The sequence below is a fragment of the Macaca thibetana genome, chromosome 3, assembly GCF_024542745.1.
Source record: "Macaca thibetana thibetana isolate TM-01 chromosome 3, ASM2454274v1, whole genome shotgun sequence".
NCBI lineage: Eukaryota > Metazoa > Chordata > Mammalia > Primates > Cercopithecidae > Macaca > Macaca thibetana.
In genome coordinates, this window is record NC_065580.1 from 75,614,557 (window position 1) to 75,639,001 (window position 24,445).

General features: G+C 40.3%; 1 protein-coding gene and 1 long non-coding RNA gene across 4 annotated transcripts in view; one reads left to right on the plus strand and one right to left on the minus strand.

The window, feature by feature from the left end:
* SLC25A13 (solute carrier family 25 member 13) overlaps window positions 1–24,445 on the minus strand; it is a 200,205-nt gene that overhangs the window by 60,351 nt on the left and 115,409 nt on the right. For all 3 annotated transcript variants that reach the window (XM_050782911.1, XM_050782912.1, XM_050782913.1), the window contains 6 exons: window positions 19,510–19,656; window positions 17,600–17,738; window positions 16,078–16,171; window positions 15,782–15,866; window positions 11,502–11,586; window positions 10,853–11,011 (listed from right to left, as the gene is read on the minus strand). In XM_050782911.1, the coding sequence (XP_050638868.1) occupies window positions 10,853–11,011; window positions 11,502–11,586; window positions 15,782–15,866; window positions 16,078–16,171; window positions 17,600–17,738; window positions 19,510–19,656 (709 nt within the window). The remainder of the gene's footprint in view (window positions 1–10,852; window positions 11,012–11,501; window positions 11,587–15,781; window positions 15,867–16,077; window positions 16,172–17,599; window positions 17,739–19,509; window positions 19,657–24,445) is intronic.
* Window positions 322–3,884, plus strand: LOC126949944 (uncharacterized). The gene is made up of 3 exons (XR_007723998.1): window positions 322–400; window positions 1,790–1,905; window positions 3,790–3,884. It is a non-coding gene; the product is annotated as an uncharacterized LOC126949944 (long non-coding RNA).

Genomic DNA, 24,445 nt, shown 5'->3' on the forward strand with positions numbered 1-24,445 from the left:
AATCCTTCACTAGGCAACCATAATATCTAAGCCTGCTTCATCCCCAGAGCCACAGCTGACTGGACAATGTAAAACACCTAAAAGATAAGCAAATCAAGAGTTCAGCAACTTAAGCCTGCTACCAAAAATGGAGCTGGCCAATCAGGATGCCTTCCCCAGGAGTATGACTGACAGTCCTTAGAGACGAGGGGACAAGTTAGCGCAGAAGCAGCAAGATGAAAAGATGTCATGGGTGGAGCAAGGAAAGCAGCCAATTGGAAGCCATCTGTGCGCTAATGTCACAAGGAAGCAGAAACCATGAATAAGCAGAGGAAATGCGTTGGTGGACAGATGAGAATGTGAAGCAAAAGGAATGGAGACTCTAAAAAGAGAATGCGCATAGCCCATGAAAGGCACACAGGTGGGAGCGCCCATCCCCATCACCTTCAGGTCCCACTGAAGCCAGGCTCCAGTGCAGCTCCTGCTCTTGGATCCCTGAGATTTCTACCTTCTTTCTCTCTTGTGCGAATGCTTATTAAAAGCCCCCCTTAGCTCTTGCTAGCTTGAGTGGGGCTGTGCTCTTTAGAATCTAAATGAGCTAAGGCAGCATATGAGAAAAAATGGGAATATGCAACCATTTGGGCAAAGCAAGCATTCTTATCCAAAGCAAGCATTCTCTCCTAAACTATACTCATGACACTCACTCACTGATCTTTCATTAATATATCTATAATAAGAGAAGGCTTGGTTATTACCTAATAAAAGTACAACATTAATTTCTACTAGTAATATGTGGGCAGACGCCTGTTTAAACTACCTCTTCACATTTGAAATTTCCATCTTACCCCCTGTATTCAGGTCAAGTGCCAAAATGTTTAGTTAAATATTTACTTGCTAGAAGTATTTTTCTCATCATTAAATTGTAGACCAAAATTGTGGATGGGTTGAAAGCACTGTGATTTAAATGATGATCTCTTGTCTCCATAACTATCCTGTGACAGTCTTTTTAAATGACTAATAAAAAACCAGCCCACAGAGCCAAATGACTACAGTGTTAGATACAATCATTGCAGTCAGCCTTTCAAACTACTGAGATTTATCTTTCTCGCCATAAATTTAGTAATGCCTGTGAACAGCAAAAAACAAAAGGGAAAACCCTGTATGTAAGACTACAAAGAAGGCAACAAATAGCTATTTGTTCAGCAAACATTTACCAAATGCATCCTCTGTGTGCCTGGTACTGAGAGGGACTGGGATGAACACAGTGAGACTGGTGCCTCCCCCTTAAGAAATTCAGAGTTTAGAGGGAAAGGGAATGCTAGTTGTCTCCACCTGCCAGATGGGGGACAAACCACCTAACAACAGCACATGCTGCATGCCAGACCCCAGGGGCATCACAGGACTATGAGAACCCAGTGGAGAGAACAAGTTCTTCTACCGGCAGGAGGGAAGAAAACATCAAAGAAGAGGAGATATTTGCCCTGGGACTTCAAGGGTGAGCAGAGGTTTGCTGGAGAGATGAGACAATGAGCAGAATAGCGGGCAAGGTGATCCAGGCAGAGGAAACAGTTGGTGTGCAAAGGCACCAACATCTTAAGGTTATGGCAAGCAGTCAGGGCACTGGAGGCTGTGCTTGGATCACAGAAGACCAGATAATAAGTAACAATATTATTAATAGTAGTGATAATGACGACAGCCAATAATTGGGGAACACTTGTTACATCCACATACTACTCTGTGTTTTATGTGAATGAACACATTTAATCCACAGAACACCTTACTTAGACAGTGGCTTTTGTTTTATCCACAGCAACTGAAGAAGAAACTGAGGCCGACTTTAAGGGAGCTGCCCACGGTGGCTCAGCTGTTCGATGGAAGAACGGGGTTCCACCCAGGCTGTCCGGCTCCAGCCTCTGCTCTTACCTGGTAAACTGCATAACTTCGCTCCCAGGCCCACTAAGGACCATGCATCAAATTCTGTAGATGCATGGGGTGGCTTTTAGGGTAAAAAGTAAAGTTCAAAAAGTAAAAAGTTCTAGAGGCAGGTGAAGGATAGTTTGCAAGAGCAGAGACCTGAGGCAGTTAGAGAAACTAGGAGGTTAAAGTAATATACTAGAGGCCCCACGTTTCCTTATATTAAATGATTAACTTCAACTTAGAATAAAACCAAAGTACAAATCCACTCCTAAGACCTAGGCCAGATGCTGGCACTCAGGCAAGTTGTTGATAAGAACCATTCTTGTAGTGACTACCCTGTCTGGTTAAACAGGAAAATGAAGGTGACTGGATTATAATCTGAGGCCCACTACAGATGTGGGCCTTGAAAACATTAGTCTTGAGTACCTGCTCTTTGTAAAAAGGTCTGTGAAACAATGAAAAGTTAAAGAGGTGGGAATTCCAAGATCCCTCCTTGTACCTTGACCTCAGAGGGAGAAGAGGTAGCAAGGCCCAGTAAAGCCTAAAGCAGAGAGTCTAGATGAGGCACTTCACCGCAACCACATTTAAGTCTAAAGTGCATATATATCTGACATCTGGGTAACTCAGCAGAAAAATCAGGTTTCTAATATAAGATGCTTCTGTTGGGTCCTGGAAATTCACTTTAACCATTTGAAACAGAGAATGGATGTGTGTGTTGTTTCTAACTTGTCAAAACAGCAGTCTATTTTCCAACTGCCTCAAATGAAATTTATTAGTGTGGTTAGTTTTCCAATCTTCTCCTTTTAGTTCAGCTCCATCAGCACATATGGCAATGCTTCCTTGGCAACTCGACTCTACCAGAAGGCTGCTAATGCGAGAAAAGATTTACAGGGTACAGTATTAATGTAGTATTTTGTCTTCACATTTCATGGGTTGGAGATATAAATCACACTATCCCCTCTGAATCCAGTCCCTAGAACAAACCAAGGAGCTGGAGGTGTGGGGACCAAGCCCAGATCAGGGGTCTCCAACTCAGGCTTCATAGGATATCCCCAAAAGAGGTTCCTAGGACCACTGTGATCAACTAGAGGGCTAGCACTTAAGAACCTGTTAGAAATACAACTGGAATTTCAGGGTTGCAAGGGATTATGAAAGAAACTCATTAATATTGCTGGCCTAATTTAAACTAATTTTAGGCTATTTCCAAAGGGGCTGGCAGCAAAATGAACAACCTAGGGCATGGGCTTTCAAGGTGGACAGACCTGGGCTAGAATCTTAGGTCTGTGCCTCTTTCACACTGAGTGATCTTGGGTAGTTACTCTTTGAATTCTAGGTTCCCCGTTGGCAAAACAAGGGTGCTAATTATTATCTATTGGTTTATTTTAGTAATTATATGAATAAGTGTACAAAGAACCAGACACTATTACCTCATATAGTATGTATTCCAAAAGACATAATGCTTTTTCTACCTATCTTTTCAAGACACAGCCTTGCTTTCTTTTGTTTGCAAGAGGCAATTCGGCCTGAATCATGTTCATAGTCCACCATTAATTAAGGAGTATCATGCTGTGCCCAAGACATTATGCCTATCTTAGAACAGCTGTCCCCAAGTAGTGGGAGCACATGTGGTCTGAGAGTGTCCAGGAGCCCTGTACACTTTGGGCAAGGTAAAGTAATAGCACAGACAACAGCAAAATAACATGTTATTAAGCTGAAATATTTTAGTTAAAAGCTTAAATGATCCTCAACCTCTGCTGACAAGCAACTTTTCACAATGTAATTTCTACCAGGTGACAAAAAAGCCAAGTGATATTGTGGACAAGTTACCTAATCTCTTTGTATCTTAGTTTCCACATCTGTAGAATGGGAATAATCATGATACCATTTTCACAGGGTAGTCGTGAAGATGAAATGAGTTAATACTCACAAAATCCTCAGACCAGTACCAAGTACAGACAATAAAGACTACAGAAATGGATTTTTGTTGTTGTTGTTGTTGTTGTTGTTGATCTTCATCATCACTATCACTTATTCTTCCTCCTCCTCCTTCATGGAAACTGGAATCCAGAGAGGCTAAGCAGCTTGTTTCAAGTCACTAACTTCTGAGTGACTATGTAGTAGTACTCAAGAGTTGAATTCAGGCCTGCCAGTACTCTCAACTCAGGGCTCTACGCTCCTTAATTCTCTGTGGTATCCAGTTTCCTCTAACAGACATTGCTCCAACTTCCTCCTCTGCCCTGGAAAGGCATTTCTTCCAGACTAGACTGTTCTAAACTTTTCTCTAGGCCTCAGCTCACGCTGGGCCAGCACCCTGCCCTGACTGAACCTTTTACACAACAAAAGGATGGTGGCCATGTAACAGGCATCCACGACATGCTTCCCTGTCTCTCCAGATGGTGAATATCAGACTCCTTAAAACCTGAAAGGCATTGAATGTGAGAGCCAAGCTGCAGGCTATAATCTGGTGAACCAGTGAGAGCAGGAATATACTGAAAAGGAGGCGTAGGGTCAGGAGTGGGTTAGAAGCCAGGCTGAGCAGCCACTGTAACCCAGAGTGGCCAGGGTGCCAAAGGACTACGCTGGCCAATGCTAGCAGGACCACAGAGGTGAAGGGGTTACTACCAAGGAAGAAACTTGGTAACTAAGGCAGTAGTTACCAGTTCTGTCTCAGCATAGAACTTAGACGGGCCAGCCCAACCCAGAGAAAGACAGCTGAGAACATGTAACACAGGGTAGAAGGTATTCAGGGCAGAGACGAGCAGTAAACTTTGGTAGGAAAAATTAATCCAGAGGACACCCCTATTCCTGTAGCTGAAGCCACAGCCAGCACACTGTTGTGTTGTCTAGTTTCCACCTGGTAGCAACCCCTCCGATGTCAAATTCTTACCCTTCTGACCTCACTATTGAAACCAGAACACTTGTCCCCATCTTCCTTGAGAAACCCCTTTGCTTTCAACATCAGATTAACCTTCATTCTGCAGCTATCAGCACTCTGTGCGCGCTGCCTTACAGCTTTTATTCCTGCTCCTGTTGCCATGTCCTTCTCTCTTCACTTGCTCAAGCATTCTTTCCTCCCTCCTCCTCCTCCCATTTGTCTGTCTGCTTTTGACTCAGATTGCCCCTAGGCATGAGGCATTTCCACCCTCCCAACTACACTATCCCCTTTCAAAGCCTTCATTACAACCCAATTCTGACAGGCTCTTTGGACTGCTACCCCAAGGTAGCTGTACAGTGGAGTTGGGGAAATAGCCAGGGACAAAGACAGAAATGAAGATTTAAATGCCAGTTTATCTAGGTTAAATGTTTTACGCTCGAAATTTCAAGCACTGTCTGTTATCTTAGCTATGGCTCAGGATGCCTTTGGGAGACAAAGTGTTAAAACATAAAATAAGTGACTATGATTATGGTCTAGAAAAAAATCAGTTCCTCAACTCCTCTATTCTGAGGCTTTCTAGAAGTAAAAATAATTGGGGAAAATGATCAGATACTCCTTCAGTTTTTCACCATAGTACATGAGAACTTTCAGGATCCTGGTTATCTTTTCTTCTATCTAAACTATTTCCCTCCTGCTGAAGTTTAATCTATCTCCCTTGTTTTAGTCTCAGCAACAGTAGTTGGTTATAAATGATCATTCTTGAGGTGTGGAACTAATTCACTCATTAACTTCTTCTCTAGGATACCTACATGTCTTTTTGTCATCTTTTTCCCATTTTCTAAAGTCATCAATTGTTACCATAGCACTCTCAAGCCTCTAACAACTCTCTCATCCACCTTAGATCCAGTGTGTGTCACCTTAGTCTCAGATTACAATGCCCTGTGCTCACTACAGTTTGCTCACCATAGATTTCTGGAGGTTGGCTAACCAACACATGATCTGCTGAAATTTTTTGCTCATTCTTACGTGGCTTCCTATAACCAAACACATGTCTTCTGATCTTTGTATAGCTTAATGCTTTAAATGAAAATGTGCAGACATTGGCCAAGAAAATAAAGACTCAAACCTATCCATTTTGCAATCATTAAAAGTTTTGGTGGACATGGATGGACATGAGTGCAGTTCACGGATTAACTGTGGTTTGTTCCAAGATGCATGCGTTCTTAAGTAATGCAGAACAGTCATGGAAATTTCAACCATTTTATTTTGGTGCCAGAATTTTAAAGTTTATTTTTATCCACATGAATTATGCAAGAAGGAAGAATCTCACTGTGATTCTAAAGAATTTGGATACTCCCTTTTATAGTACCATCAACGATACGGGACCTGGCTTAAACTAGCTGCCTGCCAAAACTTCCCTCTGCAATATAAAAGTATCAATAACTTCCTGAGATATCACCACAACATCCTCTAGATGTCACCTTGAGAACATTCCAGGATGGAAGAAGACTGCTTTGTACTACACAGACAACTTGAAATAGAAATATTTACAACTCTGCAAGCTTGGATCAATGGGCTGATTAAAAAATTTTTTTTGCCAATTTCCTCAAAGGTTAAGCATTGCTCTAAATTAAGTTTAATTCATAAAATGATCTAATTACTCTTTCTGGGAGATTTTCTTTAGGGCTTCTCCCATGAATAGAAACAAAAATCTTCCTCTAAGAAGTATTTCTGATAGACCCTGATTTCTCTCTCTGTTTTTTTTCTTTTTAATTGAGACAGAGTTTCACTCTTGTTGCTCAGGCGGGAGTGCAGTGGCACAATCTCAGCTCACTGCATCCCCTGCCTCCTGGGTTCAAACGATTCTCTTGCCTCAGCCTGTAGCTGGGATTATAGGCCCGCCATCATGCCCAGCTAATTTTTGTATTTTTAGTAGCGATGGGGTTTGGCCACGTTGGCCAGGCTGGTCTTGAACTCCTGGCTTCAGGTGATCCGCCCGCCTCGGTCTCCCAAAGAGCTGGGATTATAGGTGTGAGTCACCACACCCAGCCGTGATTTCTCTTAATACATCTTTTTTCCCAAGATTCTCCCAAAACATTTTCCAATGTCTAATGCTGCTCATCTCATCACCTGAAACATCTGAGGGAGAAGACTGCAACAAAGTTTAAAAGCAGAAATTATTTACTCCTGGAACATTAAGAACATTTAATTATGGCTGATTACCCAATCAATTGTTGTTCTTTAATATGCCGAATCTATAGCCGGCCAATGACTGGCTCATTTGGTTATGCCAGTCATTCAAACCAAACAAGTTGTCAGGTAATTTACTAAGGATTTCAAATACCTGAGCACATTAAATCACTCTGAAGACTGGAGAGGAAACAGAAAGAATTTTACAAGTGACTTCAGGAAGACCTGGATTATCTCAGGTGTGATTTCCCTTAATACAGACAGGCTTAGCCTGGGGGTTGGATTTTCACGGGGGCGGGGCAGGGGGGGAGAACTAGGAAAATTTGCCATTTTATTATTAGGAAAAAAGTAGTTTGCATTGCAGAGAAGGTTTTCAGGGCCAGACTCATGGGATTTTTATGGCGCTCTTTTCCAGCAACTAAAACTTACACAAAAATAGGAAATAAAGAAAACAGGGAGTTATACCAATACATGGAGAGCAGGGATTAGACAACTCACAACATTAACACCTCTCATGACTCTCTGAGGCACATTTCTATTGAAGAGCACGGCTAGAAATCCCTACAGCTGTGATATCAGCCTCTTTGGGACTATGGGGCAGAGATTCAAATGTGCTCTCTGATGACTACCAAGCAACTTCCACAACTGTTCTGATGCGGCCATCAAAGAACAAAACAACTTGTGGAGGAGCATTACAAGAGTTCTTTAAAAATAACCTTCATTCTAACGCCACAGGGAAGGGCTTTTAAATGCAAAAACAGCTTCTGATATTCTTGTTATAAGAAAAAGAGATATTGATTAACATAATAAGATCACATGCTACAAAAACACCTTCTTTGAGGTCAGATGCCAACTTTTTTTCAAAGTATACACAAAGGTAATTTTATAATAGGAGAGAGATCTCACGAATGCAACAGTCCCAAATTATCCTATTCAAGAAATATGAGCAATTACATAGGCCTTGATAGAGAAAAATTACACGTTGAGCAAAATTCTGTAATACTAAAAAATATGCTCAATATTTTAAAACGTGTATAAATTAAAGATGTACTCTGATACTTTCTCAAATATTGCTAGGTGAAAGCATTAATAGCAGCAATATTATGTTTTCCTAACTTAACAGTTTTCCCTTGGAATAATATACTTTTATTTTTATTTATTTATCTATTTATTTATTTACTGAGATGGAGTCTTGCTCTGTCCCCCAGGCTGGAATACAGTGGTACAATCTCAGTTCACTGCAAGCTCCACCTCCCAGGTTCATGCCATTCTCCTGCCTCAGCCTCCCCAGTAGCTGGGACTACAGGCACCCACGACCACGCCCGGCTAATTTGTGTGTGTGTGTGTGTTTTAGTAGAGATGGGGTTTCATCGTGTTAGCCAGGATGGTCTCGATCTCCTGACCCCGTGATCCACCCGCCTCGGCCTCCCAAAGTGCTGGGATTACAGGTGTGAGCCACCACGCCTGGCCAGAACAATATAATTTTAAAATAAAATTACATTTTATGAGAAATGTACAAAGAATCACATATAGGTATTTCATAATTTGACTTTGTACATAATACTGAGTCTCAGAAATGTGTTAGGTCTTTTTTACTTACATTGTAATTTTTTAAATTAACAACAATGGTTTCCCATGAGTTACCTACATTTTCATCTGATCTCTCTTACCCAAAGAGTTTGTAAGCACTTACAAACATGCAGTTATATACAATTATTAATTATTGATGATGTACAAGAAACTAAAGAGAACTGATCCCTGACCAATCAAGAATAGGAACAAGTCATTTTCATGGCAAATGTATGTATCATTATTATTTTTAAGCTGAACTGTGAGTCAACTCTTTGCTCTCAAGATGATCCAAATTACAGAATGGGACTAAACAAAAATTTTACAGTAAATCTTTTGTTTTAAAATGGTTTACTAGAAAAGATATCAGGAAGAAATGAACACAGGTGACTCCTAGAACTAATCTTATATTCACACTCTACTCATCATCCTGACACACAGCTCTGTCTCTTGCCCTTAGGGTTGGGGCACCCAAAGATAAATGGTCATTTCTAAGCCAGGAAAAGGGTGAAGAGCTGCCACTAGGGTGTTTACAGTGAGCCTCTGTCTGTATCTAGTATATTGACTTACTACTCCTTCCCTGAGAAGTTAAAAGCAGTCACTTCCATCTTACAGATATAAGAACTGAAACGGCAAGAGTGGAAGCCTCTTTGCATAGCCCACATTGGCTCAGCACTCAGTACTCGGGCACACTCTAGCTGCCAACAGTACAGGTTGCAAAAGGGAAATACAGATGTAACCAAAAATCAGACTTGCCAGGTATGGCCAAAGATAGAGAAAAAGGGACTCAAAAAACAAATCAACTTAAACAAATTAAAGACACTCAGCAGTGTTGGGAAGGGTTCTTACAGTTCTAAAGGTACCCTTGACATTTAATCTAATACCAAGAAAAGCCCATAAAAGTAGTTTACGAAGCAATGCTCAGATGTCTGCCCAGACTTGAGACTCAGAGATTTCCCTTCCAAAAACCACCCATATGGCCAGGTAAGGGGGTCAATTTTGCCTGACTCACTGCAAAATAGGAACTGTGACATTAAACTTGTACTACTTGGAAGCTATTTCATTTGCAAAGTTGTTGTCATCAGGGAAGAAAAGTATTTCAAATGGAAGGCAGTGACCCTGAAAGGGTCATCATCAATCACCTGAGGTCAAAGACCTTCCAAATTGTAAGAAGAGGCAGGGGATAAGGAAAAGAGGGCAGAGCAAAGATCAAAAGGCCTTTGATGGGGGCTATCTACCTACACAATAGGACCTGCAAAATAGAACTTCTCTGGAGCTTGAAACTTTCTGGCTTCTAAGGTGAGAGGTTTCAAGAAAGGTTTATCCTTTTTGTTTTTTTTTAACTGGGGTGATTAATTTGAAGACTGGAGTCAGCAGATGGCAGAAGAGGCCCAGAGGCACAGGTTTCCATGTCTGCCAGTTTCACCGTCCACCTTGGCAGAGTACTATTGTTTTTTTCTTCTAGAGAGAGCACTAGTAGGGGAGAGGAGGGAAGACTCTACCAGCTTTGCAGCTGCCAAATTATAAAGCAGCTGAGCTTGAACTGCCTTGTGATAACTGTATTTTAACTGATGTAGAAACACTTTTTTCTTCTCGTAGAAGGCAATCACCAAAAGAACAGTTGAGAAGTCTCCTTCGGCCAATGCCAGTGGAAAAGCAGTCAGGGTCTGTGAGATCCTTTCCATCAGTGATGACACACTCTCTGCTACCACTTCCATTGCTTAATGAACCTCAGAAGGTTAAAGGAAAAGGTGGAGACAGAAGGATTACCTATTTCAGGCTGGCTCAGTGGTGGGAAACCTTGGCTAGAGAGGTGTGTGAATCAACTCCACTGGGTTGAGAGTCAGATGAAGAAAAGGGGCAACTTTAACTCAGGATGAAGCAGCAAAAGAGAGCTCTACCAAACCCTTGGTTACCTGCTTGACAGACGTTTCTGTGGTATATTCCAGGAAAATCATGAATCCTGAGTAGGCTTTGTCCTGGCCCCAGAATACCTTTCCCTATTAGCTGGAGAATAGAGTACTTCAAGGATGCAAACAATGTGAGCCTTTCAAAAATTCATGGAAAATGATGATAAAAATAATTTATTATTTTAAGAAATAAAACATATAACGGAGCACTATAAATAACTTTCAGATTATGGGCTGTTTTGATTAGCCAAGCCCTAGATGCCTCCAGCCTACTCCCATTAGCATGGATAATTGAGAATTTGCTGTATTTCCTTTTTAATGCAGTCTTGCTAATTCACGTCAGGCACTAAGATGAGAAGCCAAACCTTTGAGTATTATTTCACCTTACAGGTATTAAGCGTGTGGCACTAACCTCTATACAGTCCAAAGAAGCCTTCATAGCGTAGCACTTTCTTAAAACAGTCAAAGCTGTTTTTATACATCAGTTCTCCCACAAAAGAGCCAGTTGATCGTTGGTTCTGCATTCGAGTTTTTACAAGATCGATAGGATACACAGCAGTGGCTCCAACAGCTAAAATTAAACAATATCAATATCTCAGAAGAAAGTAAGGTAGGTCAGAAGAAAGGACAAGGTGGTTAAAGTTAAGGAAAAGACTGAGAAAAGAAATGTGTTTTGAATTTTAAATACAGATTTTAAAACAGTACTACCTTTCTTATATCTTTAATAAACAATTGTGGGATTTCATTCAAGTATCCCCTAATAAAAGGATGTCATAGATATTTTAAATTAAGGCACATTGCTACAGCCCAACCTCATTAGTAACCTGTCTTTGGAAGGCCTGATCTGCAGATAAGAGGAAAATGCCACTTCTAAGTCCCTGATCACATGCAGGCATAGGAAAAAGAGTTCCTTTGCTCTTGCCCTACCTCATCAGTAGAGACTGATAACTGGCATTGGGAAAGACTAGAGAAGACTGTCCTTTAACATTTCAAGATGGAAAATCAGAGAAAAGATAATAGGAATAATAAAAGTGAAAATTTTGCTCTCATCCATGACTAACCTCCAGCAACAGAACCCAGACCAAACCTGTAGGCCGACTCTGCAACTTGTAAAAGAACTGGTCGAGCTGAATCGCCTGAGGCCTTCTGCTTTGCATGCACAGGAATCAGACAGCCGGAAAACAGGTGATACAAAAGAAGATAAAACAAAAATGAGCATACGTTAATTTTAAACATTACTCATTGGGTGTATCCATGATACAACTAAAATGTCAAAAAAAAAAAGTAGGAATGGATTTCATAAGTTCTTATTAATAAAAAGAGTTTAGTGCTATTAATGTTTAAAATCAAATTTCAATATAATCAAAACTATCCTTTGACAAAAATGATATTATAAGTCTATTTTCAAATTCTTATTAAAAAAAATGCACACTTAAAAACATGAATGAGGGCAGGCACGGTGGCTCATGCCTGTAATCCCAACACTTTGGGAGGCCTAGGCGGGCGGATTACCTGAGCACAGCAGTTCGAGACCAGCCTGGGTAACATGGCAAAAGCCCACCTCTATTAGCCCGGCATGGTGACATGTGCCTGTAGTCTCAGCTACTCAGGAGGCTGAGAAGGGAGAATCACTGAAGCCCAGGGTGCAGAGGTTGCAGTGTGCCGAGACTGCACCACTGCACTCTAGCCTGGGCAACAGAGCAGGACTCTATCTCAAAAACAAAAATAGGCCGGGCGCAGTGGCTCATGCCTATAATCCCAGCACTTTGGGAGGCCAAGGCAGGTGGATCATGAGGTCAGGAGATCGAGACCATCCTGGCTAACGTGGTGAAACCCTGTCTCTACTAAAAATACAAAAAAAAAAAAAAAAAATTAGCCAGGCGTGGTGGCAGGCATCTGTAGTCCCAGCTACTTGGGAGGCTGAGGCAGGAGAATGGCATGAACCCGAGAGGTGAAGCCTGCAGTGAGCTGAGATCACGCCACTGCACTCCAGCCTGGGCAACAGAGTGAGACTCCGTCTCAAAAAAATAAAATAAAATAAATAAAAACATCTATGAGATATCATTTTCATCAATCAAATTGGCAGGTTTTTGGTTTGTATGTATTTTTGTTTTTAAGTGGCAATACCCAGCCTGGCAAAAGTTGATAACAGGCCTTCTCAAATTTGCCATTAAAGCAAGTATAAATAGAGAGATGTTCAGTAATATACAACTAAACCCTTAAAATGTACGTAACCTCTGAAGTTAGAATAGGCTGGGTGCAGTGGCTCACACCTGCAATCCCAGCACTTTGGGAGGCCAAGGTGGGTGGATCACTTGAGGTCAGGAGTTCGAGACCAGTCTGACCACCATGGAGAAACCCCATCTCTACTAAAAATAAAAAATTAGCTGGACGTAAGGCACATGCCTGTAATCTCAGCTACTTGGGATGCTGAGGCAGGAGAATTGCTTGAACGTAGGAGGCCGAGGTTGCAGTGAGCCAAGATGGCGACATTGCACTCCAGCCTGGGCAAGAAGAGCGAAACTCCGTCTCAAAAAAAAAAAGTTAGGATAGAAGATAATCATGCATGTAACAAGCTATAAGAATGTAGCACTTAAAAAACATTTGTAGTACTTATTGGAAATATTCTGAATGTTCAATAATGGGGGACTATAGCCTTTAAAAATAATAACTTTGTAACAAAAGCCTATCATTCAAAATGATACTGTAAAAGAATATCTTGATATTAAATGTTCAAAAGGAATTATAAAAGAAAACATAGGCTAAAAAGAGCATGGTAGGTAGACAAGTATTTGTTATATGATTCTTTTTACCTATTTAAATGTTTGAAATATTTCCTGGTAATTTTTTTAAAAACAAATTTTAAGACTATATACAAAAAAGATGTCACTTTTTATTAAAAATGCTTGTAAGATGTTTACATATATATGCATATAAAATAAATACTAACATTTTGCCTCCCTACCACCCAGAGATACTCAAAACATTTACAGTAGCTAAAACTAGGTGGCTGTATTTCAGTTGATTGCTACTTTTTCTCTTTTTTTAATCCATCTTTTCTAAATTCATACTTCAGGTCAGTCAGTCATTGTTTTGTGGTTCTTTGGACCTGACATCCTTAGTGTTTTTGATGCCAGAACATTTCAGAGTGCTGCACTTCTTTGTCTGCATAAATAAAACAGTAATTTTATGTCACAGAGAGTTGTCAAATGAGGGTGACATATAGTCAGTACTTAATAAATACCTGTTGAATGAATAAATACATTCAATAAAATTTGTTTTTCAGAAGCCATGATAATTAAAATCAGTGAACAATGAAAATAATCAGCAACCCCAGCTATCAACCCACTGAATTTTAGTTGCTGTCAATGTAACACAATTCTAATACAATGAGATCATTGGGAATCTCCTTCAAAGTCACTTAACTGAAAATAACTTTACATAGAAATATGCCTCTTTAAGATACAAAACATTTCTTCCACAAATTCTATGAGTTGTTTCCAATTCTAGCCCTATATAGATGGAAATCAATAGTACCTTCATTTTGACAGACACATCCAAAAGAGAAGCAATATTTTATTTACAGGGATATAAATATGCAATACTTAGAAATGTTCTGGCATCAAAATAATGAGTGAAAATGCTCTGAAAATTATAGAGGGAGGGCAGGAGGGACCTACCACCACCATTAATTCCTCTCCTAAAAGACAAATGAAATCCTAGCCTTTTACTTAAGTTTTCCGAAGCCAGAACTGTAGCATGTTCTTGAAATGAGACAAAACTCTGCTCCTTCACCCCTCTATCCAGGATAAACGCTACAAGTGCTGCACAGTGCTGGACAGGCAGTGCTGTGCCCACAGGTGGATGACCTCCCTTGCTTGAATTTGTCGGGCCCACTAGGGTTCATGCAGTAAAAAGCCTATTCCAGGTAAGACCATTGTGAATTGCTTTAAACCTCTAAGCAGCAGCCAATCATTTCCTGCTGTAAATCTCATCAATCTGGTCTAACCCCTTCATGGCCAGTATCAACAAGCACCCATCATAAACTCTCAAAAGCTGCAAAGAGCATAAAGGAAAAATTGTGGGAAGCTTCTGCCAGCTGAAGAGTAGGAGGGATCTAAAAAAAACTTCTCTGCTTCTCTTAATCCCCAAATTTCTACAATAGCTGGTGGCATACAGACGAAGAGATAATCATCTCCTAAGCAGTGTTAAAAATCAAAGGGAAAGGAGAGAGAGCAGTGTTGCTTCCACCTCTGCATGTGATTATACAGTTCTTTCTCCTGCACTCAGAGAAATCGGCTTCCTCTTTTAAGCAAGGCCAGCTGGTTTTCCAGAGGTGCTTGTTAGAATTTACTGAGCACACACCCACTACTTTGACTTGCATGCTGCACACAAAACTCACCGCTGCATTTGGGTGGGAAAGAGCTAAAAGGAGGGGGCCCTGGCTCAAGGCCTGACGGTCCTAAAAGTGTAGCCCGCATCAACCCATTGTGGTCACACTGGCGTCTCTGTACAAACCCAGAGCTCCATGCCAGAAACTGTGAAGTCTCACAGGATTCAGAGGCTCTGCCTAAAAGGAGATATTTTTCTAAAAACGACACTCGCCTGTGAGTGGATTTGTTTTACAAACACCATGTAAGCACAACACGTGCTATGAAGGCTTTTCTTCTCTAATCCTGATCTACAGAAAGCTGGACAAGAGTTAAAGGAGGAGGTCCCATGTCTTAAGTTTCTGACTCCCACAACTTCAAGAGATTGGTTTCTGTTAACCATAAAATAAAATTTAACATTCCTAAAATTGTTTCCACATAACTTATGAATCCTTTCACAGAGAAAATAGGTCTGAAAGCCTTTAAACTGTAACTCCAGACTAAACAAAATTATCTCATTTCGATATTCAGAAAAACGGAAGGCATGGCATTTAGACGATGCGCTGATGAAGGGCTGCTCCACAGAGCAAAGACGGCTTTCATTTAGCAATGTGCAGCTGCTGACAGGCACAGTGATACCAACACGGGATTCCTTCGTTACATCTCGCAACATGAGACTTCAAGAAGGAAGGAGAAAAGACCTCCTTCACGTTTTCGGGGCGTTAGGCTTCTGGTGCAGTTAGGAAATCACTCCACCTTAGCAAGAAATGAACAAATGCCAAATACCTGTTTATCACACCATTTCTAAGGAATCTCTCTTTACAGCCTTTAAAATTTATCTAGATTTTTGGTGCAAAACAGAAAAATGGTTAAGTCAGATACCAATGCCACAAAGGCAACTGCAAGTGGAACAGAGCTGGGGTATCCTGCTAGGGAAACACCAGAATGCAAGTTTGCTCCTCTTTGCTCACCTGCCTCTGGGCCTCAGCCAAGTTAAAGGGCAGAGTTCCCTCTTCCAGAGGAGCAATCCGCTCAATGTCTGCTAAGGTCATACGTCTGTAGGGGAAAAACAAACACAAGCAACAAATATACCAATTTATTACAATTTACATTATACAATTTAAAAACATTCCTTTTTTCATTTCCCATATTTAAAATATAGCCTTCAGTTTGGCTTCTTTTTCTCCTGATTGCTGCCCTCCTCTTACCCCCACCTCCTAACCTCCTTTTATTAAGCTAATTCAAAAAAAAAAAAAAGCCAACTTACCCCCTTGGCTCATATAAATCTGCTAACCGAAACAAGATGTCAACTTCCATGGGTGTAACCTGACCAAATTTCTGAGCTGCCAGAACAAACTCCTCTGTATGGAAGAAAAGTTAAAAGGGAAAGATTCAAGAAGAAATAGCCACTAAATTCAGCATTAACTCAAGGCACTGGAATGAGTGAACATCACAAAGTTGTATTATTATCATCAATTGTAGAATTCAAGTCAATCCAAATAAGGTAAGAATTTTTGCAGTTCTTGCATTCATTTGGAAAGAGTGTGCAGAATATGTTCTTGAACACATAGCTTAAAAGCTTGGTGTCATCTGATGTTATTCAAATCGCCAATCAGGGAAAATAAGGAATCATATATGAAACTTCATAAGCATAGGTCCCAGGAGGGGAGGTTATATTCACCTAATTAACTGGTTAAATTAGGATTATTATTTATATTAATTTAGGAGGTTATATTAATGAAGCTGTGGAATTCCTAAGGGAATTCTGATTTTTTTTTCTTTTTTTGTTTTTTTTTTTTTAGATAGAGTCTTGCTCTGTTGCCCAGGCTGGAGTGCATTGGTGAGATCTCAGTTCACTGCAACCTCCGGCTCCTGGGTTCAAGCGATTCCCCTGCCTCAGCCGCCCAAGGAGCTGGGACTACAGGCGTGTGCCACCATGCCCTGCTAATTTTCTTAATATATATATTTTTAGTAGAGATGGGGTTTTACCGTGTTAGCCAGGATGGTCTTGATCTCCTGACCTCATGATCCACCCGCCTCAGCCTCCCAAAGTGCTAGGATTATAGGCATGAACCACCGTGCTGGCTCTGACTTTTTTTTAAATCCCATTACAATACTGATAATATCCTGTTCCAAGCTTACAGATCAACTTACATTGTCACCAATACAACTTTATGGAATTCCTAATATACATCTGAAGGCTTCCTTAGAGGTTGCCAATTTAGCTTAAGTTGTAGAAAGATTTGAAAATATTTAAGAAACTTTACATGTTTTCCTTATTCAAAGGATGTCTTCAGTTTCTTTATTTATTTTTGAGACAGCATTTTGCTCTTGTTGCCCAGGCTGGAGTGCAGTGATGTGATCTTGGCTCACTGCAACCTTCGCCTCCCAGGTTCAAGCGATTCTCCTGCCTCAGCCTCCCGAGTAGCTGGGATTACAGGTGCACACCACCACACCCAGCTAATGTTTGTATTTTTAGTAGAGACAGGGTTTCACCCTGTTGGCCATGCTGGTCTCAAACTCCTGATCTCAGGTGATCCACCCACCTTGGCCTCCCAAAGTGCTGGGATTTCAGGAGTAGTCACCACGCCAGGCCCAGTTTCTTTAAAACTTGGTGAAGATTGTTTTGTTTGCTTTTGTTTGTCTGATCAAAGGATGAAAACCACATGTTATCATATGGTTAATATATGTCAATGGGACAGAAAAATCATAAAGTACTAGTCGCCTTCTTCACCCTAATAATACACCATGATACTTGCAGGCAAGAATTCAGCTATATTCTCACTCACCCTTAGTCACTTCGACATCTTTCCTGTTGCCAGCCAGAGTGCTGTAGATCTTTCTAATGAGTTCCATGTTGTTAAGGAGCGAATTAAATCCATTAAAATAGGAGAAACTAACTTGATGGGATGTGGTACCTCCAGCAGCCTCAAATAAATTGAAAACAAGAGAGAAGAAAAATATACAAAAGATTTATAGATGATTCAGAAGTACATACATCTAATACTAGTTTGAAAGTAATCAAAAATGCATGTACAAGAAGAAATGACTACAAGTATTTTTCTTTAGCATTAAAAAAAGCTATAAATGATTTTTAGAAGCAACTGCAACTAATCATGACCAGAACTTGTATTCTCCACACACAACTCCTAGAAAACTAAATAAATACATGTGTAGGATTATAACAGGACTAGTAGTAATTTAGAGTTCAAATTTCAATTGGAAATGTTTTATAAGTTGGTTTATTTCATCTAATGAGCAAATCTTAAAGACTTAAACATGCAAAACTATAAGTACATATGCACACACGTGTGTGCTTATGCATGAAAAACTGTATTATATCAATGCAAACATACTATGAAAAGTGGTCAATCTAATATTAATATCAAGACTTGTCAAGTTACTTATAACCAGTAATAAATAATCATTTAGGTACAGACTTTACATTGGTGGGATTTCTAGCAAACAAGCATATTATGGTAAAATTACGAGATGCCATATACTTTCATGGGGGGTTAAGACTAGAAAAAATTCTGATAATCAGAATTTTTAAGAAACCATATTTCTTCACAAGGGACAAGGGAAACAGACAGAATGTCCATTATGAATGAGACTTCAGTTTGGAGTTTCAAATTCTATCCTTCCCTAACAAGGCAAAATATTTTTATTAGGAAAGCACTTCTTTATAAGGTAACAACCACATAAATCTTCACTTAGTAATCATTTAAAATAGCTGACATGAAGGTTTAGTATGGAGCAGAGAAGGGGGCGCCCAAGAAAAGGAGTTAGATTAACACAGTGCCAGAATGGAAAAGGCCTTGTCAGAATGTCATGTCTCCAGAACTAAGCACTCGGGGGAAGAAAGGAAACTGAAAGGCTACTCTGAGTTCCTGCCTATGGTAAGCACTGTGGGAAACCCACATGATGGTGAAAACAGTCTTCTCCCTGGGATTAACAAAAGGACAGTTACCACTGGGTACTGGTCCTAAAACTGCGTTATTACCAAAATCACCCAGAAGCTTTACAAAATCAGATTCTAAGACCTCATTGTCTATAGATGGTATATGATAGGCCTAGAAGAGATCTCAGAATCTGTAATTCCAATAGTTTTTAATGGTGATTCTGGTGCTCCATGAGCAGGGCTTAAGAACCACCACCACTACAGAATGTTGCAGGACATCCCCAGGGCCCATGAGGGAAGGACAGCAGCTGACACCAGGGGGAGGGAGGCTCCATGAAACACAACTGCAGGGTCTGCTGTCACATGTACCTTTGTGGCCTCAACGCATACATGGTGAAATCTAAGGTTTCGAGTTTCTGTTGTGCTAACTACTCTAACAAATGATATACATGTGCACTACTTTTTTTTTTTCCTTAGAGCATCTAAGAAGATTGGCAAAAATAGGCACTTGATATACTTCAAAATCTAAAGCAAAATTAACATGAGATCGCAAATGTTTTTCCTTTTATCTTTAAACAGTTAATATATTTCTCGAAGATATTCCATATTACCCAGACAACAAATTAACCTGCCAACCAAAACTAGCCAAAACACACTCTCTGAGTTTAGTAACGTACGTGATCACATTAAAATGTTAGTGTTTGCAACAGAAAAAAATACTGCATAACTTATAGAATTGTTTTTATAATTCCTTATTTACTGAGTTAAACCACTTCATTAAGGCAAGTTATGACTTACAGCTACTAGACATTCTTCTACAAAAGGAGTCAAGACATGGGGGCGGATGGTGACCATGATGTCTCGGAAGTCAATGGCTGTGACTCTCCCAGTACTAGCATTGTCCCGTTGCACAAAGGCTTGCTTTGCATGCTCCAGTTGTATTTCCTGCAAATAAAGAAAGTTAAAATACCTAATTTATGCTTCTCATTTAATAATTACTACAAATGACAGTTCATTTTAAAATCAGACTGAAGAAAGAGAGATTACCTCTTGATCTAACAAGCCCCCATCTGCCTAATAGCACCCCCAAGCTACTGTCTCCTTCCAAGAGAAAGAACTTTGCTCAGACCAATGAACATGTCTTGAGAAAGTGCACTCCACTTGACTGTGCTACCCAAAGAAACCCAATCACTTCCATGCTCTCTAGAGTCCATGAATACAAAGAAAATGAAAACCGGAATAAAGTTTGGAAGGTTCAAAGATCTGGCCCAACCCAGCTTAGGTGATACAGATGATCTAAGGAAAAATACTGCCAGGAACTTTAACTTCTCTCCAAAGAAAAGAGAAAAGTTCTTAACTGCAACCTGACACACACACACGTGATGTAACAATAGATAGAAAATAGTGGTGGTTCTTCTCTGCTATTTCTCCAACACAGGGTTTCTCAGCCTTGGCATTATTGGCATTTTAGACAGGGTAAGTCTTTATTATGGGAGGGCTGTCATGTGAACCCCTATTCTCTTCCCACTGGATATAAGTAGCCCCTTCCCTCCAAGGTCATAACAATCAAAAATGTCTCTAGATAGAGCCATATGTCTTGGTTAAGGACTACTGCTCCAAGTAGTTGGATAGTATGTGGATTAGGGGAAGCAAATCTGTCGTGGTATCATTGCATATGTTTAATTAAAATGATCTAAAGACAGAACATCCAATCACAGAGCTCTGTTGCTATTCCCAGGAGATAAGTGTGTACACAAAAGAAAACATAGCCTCCTATCAAAACTCATTGTACACCATATGGGAGGAGCATTCTTCTTGCAGAGAGCATATTATCTTCCTCACAACACTCTGCCCATTTCCCAAATGGGCCCTTGGAGTGACAGCTAACTTCTATGCAATTAAAAAGTAACATCGGGCAGACACAGTAGTAGCTCATTTCTGTAATCCCAACGCTTGGGGAGGCTGAGGTGGATGGATTGCTTGAGCCTAGGAGTTCCAGGCCAGCCTGGGCCACACAGCAAAACCTCATCTCTACAAAAAATCAAAAAATTAGCCAGGCATGGAGGTGCATGCCTGTAGTCCCAGCTACTTGGGAGACTGGGGTGGGAGGATAACCTGAGCCTGGGGAGGAGGAGGTTGCAGTGAGCTGAGATCATGCCACCACACTCCAGCCTGGGTGACAGAGTGAAACCTTGTCTCAAAAAAAAAAAAAAAAAAAAAGGGAACAACAATAGGGCTCTCAAAAACTTCAAATTATTTGAATAAAATGGAGGTTTTTTAGATGATATTAAGGAAATAATTTTTAACTTTAGTGAGATAATGACATCATATTTATTCAAGTTATGTAAAAAATAATTGTCCTTATGAATTTGTGCAAACTAAAGTGTAAGGGAAGCAACATGAGTCTGATACTGCTTTAAAGTACTCGATCTTCCTTTCCTTCCCCAGAAAGGCAGGGAGATGAAAGAAGAAATATGATATTTGCAATAATGGAAGCCAAATAACAGTTGCATGATGGGTCACTATAGTCTTCTACTTTTGCAGTTTGAAAATGTCTACATTAAAAAATTTTAAAGATAAGACATTTAATAGTAAGAATCAGAGTTCTTATCCACTTAAAAGAATCTCCTCATTTGTAGCCATCTGCCAGTTTCGAACCAGCCTGTCTCAGCTGAAGCTCTCTTCTGGGATCCCAGTCTTTCTGGAGCCTCCACCACTGGCTCTTTAAATGGGAAGCATCTGTCGGCCCCTCTGTCCTCACATCTTCTCACTCTACTCGCCTAGACAGAGTAGAGTGCTCTCTCCCTTAAGCCCTCAAGGATTTCTTAAAAACTAAGTAAGGCTTAACTCCCATATTCACATCTCACTCCTTTCTGCTGGACCAGAATTTCTGTTTAGAGAATATATCCAAGTGGGTATCGTGTAAAGGACGTAGAATGACACATCACTAACCCCCTATTGTAGATCCTCCAACCCAGTGCTCAATCCTGGTTTCTCTTCTATGTTCACAGCTTAACTATTAGGCACGTAGTTTTATCAGCCACCTCACCTAGAAAGCTGTCATTCTGAATTGTTCAAGCTTCCTTTCTCTCGGAGTAAAGCAGTTACCAAATTCTGTCCCTTAGGCCTTTGAAAGTTTGCCCAAATGCACCTTTTTCCTTTTGTTCCTGATGCTACTGTTCAGGCCTTCCTCAATGCTCACCTACATTATCACTGATAGTCAGTGGTTCTGACTGACTTGGAACTTGGGCTTGCAGTCTGGACCTCTGTGGTCTACCATGCATACATCAAAAGTTGCTTTTCAGAATTAAAGACCTGACCTCCCTCTCCCTCTATGGAAATCTCCAACAACCCTTCATCATACAGACCCATCTCTGAAGCAAGGCATACAAGTCCCCAGAGGAACTACTCTTAGCCTCATCTCCTATCACCCATGCCCACCCCTGCTAGACCTGCCACACACCTGGGCTTTTGCTCACATTGTTCCTTCCACCTAGTGTAGACTGCTGCCCCTTTCTCCAGCTCCTGAAATCCTGCCACTTCCTTTAAGCTTAGCTCAAATGGTACCACTTAGGCAAATATAACCAGGTCTTATAACTAGAAATAACTGATATCCCTTCCGAGGCCCCCTGTCTGAATATCAATTATAAGACTTGTCTTATTTGATCTTACATCATAATCAGTTATTCACATTCCTGTCTTTACACCTACCTTACCAAGGAAAAGACAGTATATCCTGTTGAAGTCCCGTAAACATCTATTTACATTTATACATGCAGCTCAGCAGAATACTTTAGATATATAGCAGGTACTCAATAAATGACAGGCATACTCATCAGTGAAAAGTATTGTGTAAAACCAACTGAATGAACAAATTATGAGCTATTGAACAAAGGAAGGTTCTCCATATAAGTGCTTCCAATTCAGGAAGAAAGAAGAAACCAACCGTTAAACACCCTGTAGTGAAAAATGACCACAGTACATATTCAATGGAAAGTAAATGAACAGTCTCCTTTGAATTACCAGACCCATTGCTAAAGCTTGCATAAGCCAAGATTACTCTCAACAATAGTAGAAGGTATGTTCAGCGATTTACCATTTTCCCTAGTTTATAACTCAACATCTTAGGGATCCTCAGACAATTATACCAAAAATGGCATCACTTTCTCTGGCAACTCCATCTGCTCAGAAAGCAGGAAGCCACAATGCTAAGACCAGCCTGTCCAGAATTCCAGATTGGGAATGGATGCCAAGGTGGGGGCTGGTGCTCAAGCAGCAGGACAGGGGATGCACCTGTGATGAGGACAGTGTCACAACGCATCCTGTGCCCACGCTTCCATGATTAAACATCTACGAGCAGGGACCCCTCAAGCTGGAATAAGAAAGTCATTTTAAGCCTGATGATGAACAACTTGAGATTATATGTCCAACAGCTCTTAAAGATTGGGGGCGTTATAAGTTCCACAGAGAACAAAATGCTAGATCTATGTAGTTCTCTAAATAGTAGGACAGAGTGAAAACACACAGTTAGGTGGCTCTCCAACTTTAAAAGCAGCTTTCTGAAGATGTGGGTTGCTTTCTGAAGATCATCTGTTTATGTCGTGACTGTTTCTTCTCCCAGGTGAAGAAATGAAACCATGACCTCAACCAATACGACAACCATGCAATAGCAGTTAGCGAGCATGTATTATGCAGCAGGCACTGCTATAAAGCCTTTTACAGGAATCAATTCATGGAATTCTTACTGCAAGCCTATATGGTAGGTATTATTATTAACCTCACTATAGCAGTTGAGCAAATGAAAGTGTCACTGACAGGAAGCAGTAAAGCTGGAATTCAAGCCTCTGCAGTTCTGTCACCCAGCCCCCAATCTATCCATGCTCCTAATAACTTCTCTTAACTGCATGGGGAGCCTCAGACAAAGCTACTGTCAAGAATTTGATTAAAAGATAAATTTGACACTAAGAAATCTTAAGAGCTGTGGAAAGATAAAAACTCAATTTGCATTTAATGCTCTAGATTTTACTGTTGCCTATTTTCGTGGAAAAATAATAAAATTCCCTAAAGTTTTCCATTAAGGCAAAGGCTTCAGTATACCCAGAGCATCAGGATTGTTTCACCAATAGTAGCAGAGACCAAGGAGGAGAGAAACCAAATCTAAAAGGCCTTCTCCTGGCCTCACTCACTTTTTGCTCTCTTTCCCACAGCCCCAAGAGACAAAGGAGGAAAAAATTAAATCAGGAGGCCAGTGGGAGCTAACACATAGATTACTCCATAAATATGAAAGAAATAAATGACCAGACTCACTACTCATGGCAGAATGACCTAAAACTGAAGCTTCTGGTTTGTACCTCAAAAGCTATTTAATGAAAATCTAAATGTATACTATGGCTTGTCAAGAGAATGACAGCTCCTAGATCTGAACCCAGAAGGGATAAAACAGAGACAGAGAGCTTTTAGTATGCATGAAATATAGCATATACAAAATAATATTTATTTCTAAAATTAAGGGGATCAGAAGTAAATGAGTCATCTGTGCAGAGGAGGGGAGAACAATATGGGCAGTAAGCATTACATTAATATATTTAAAAGTTAAAAGACTATCAAGTAAAAAAATACTAGGCTGGCTATTTCTTCTGAAAAAATGGAGAGATGCTATAGGGGTCAGAGTTTAGTACAGTACACAGAAGTCTTTAACCTATAGAACTATTCTGCAGTAAAATGGGCTACCTTG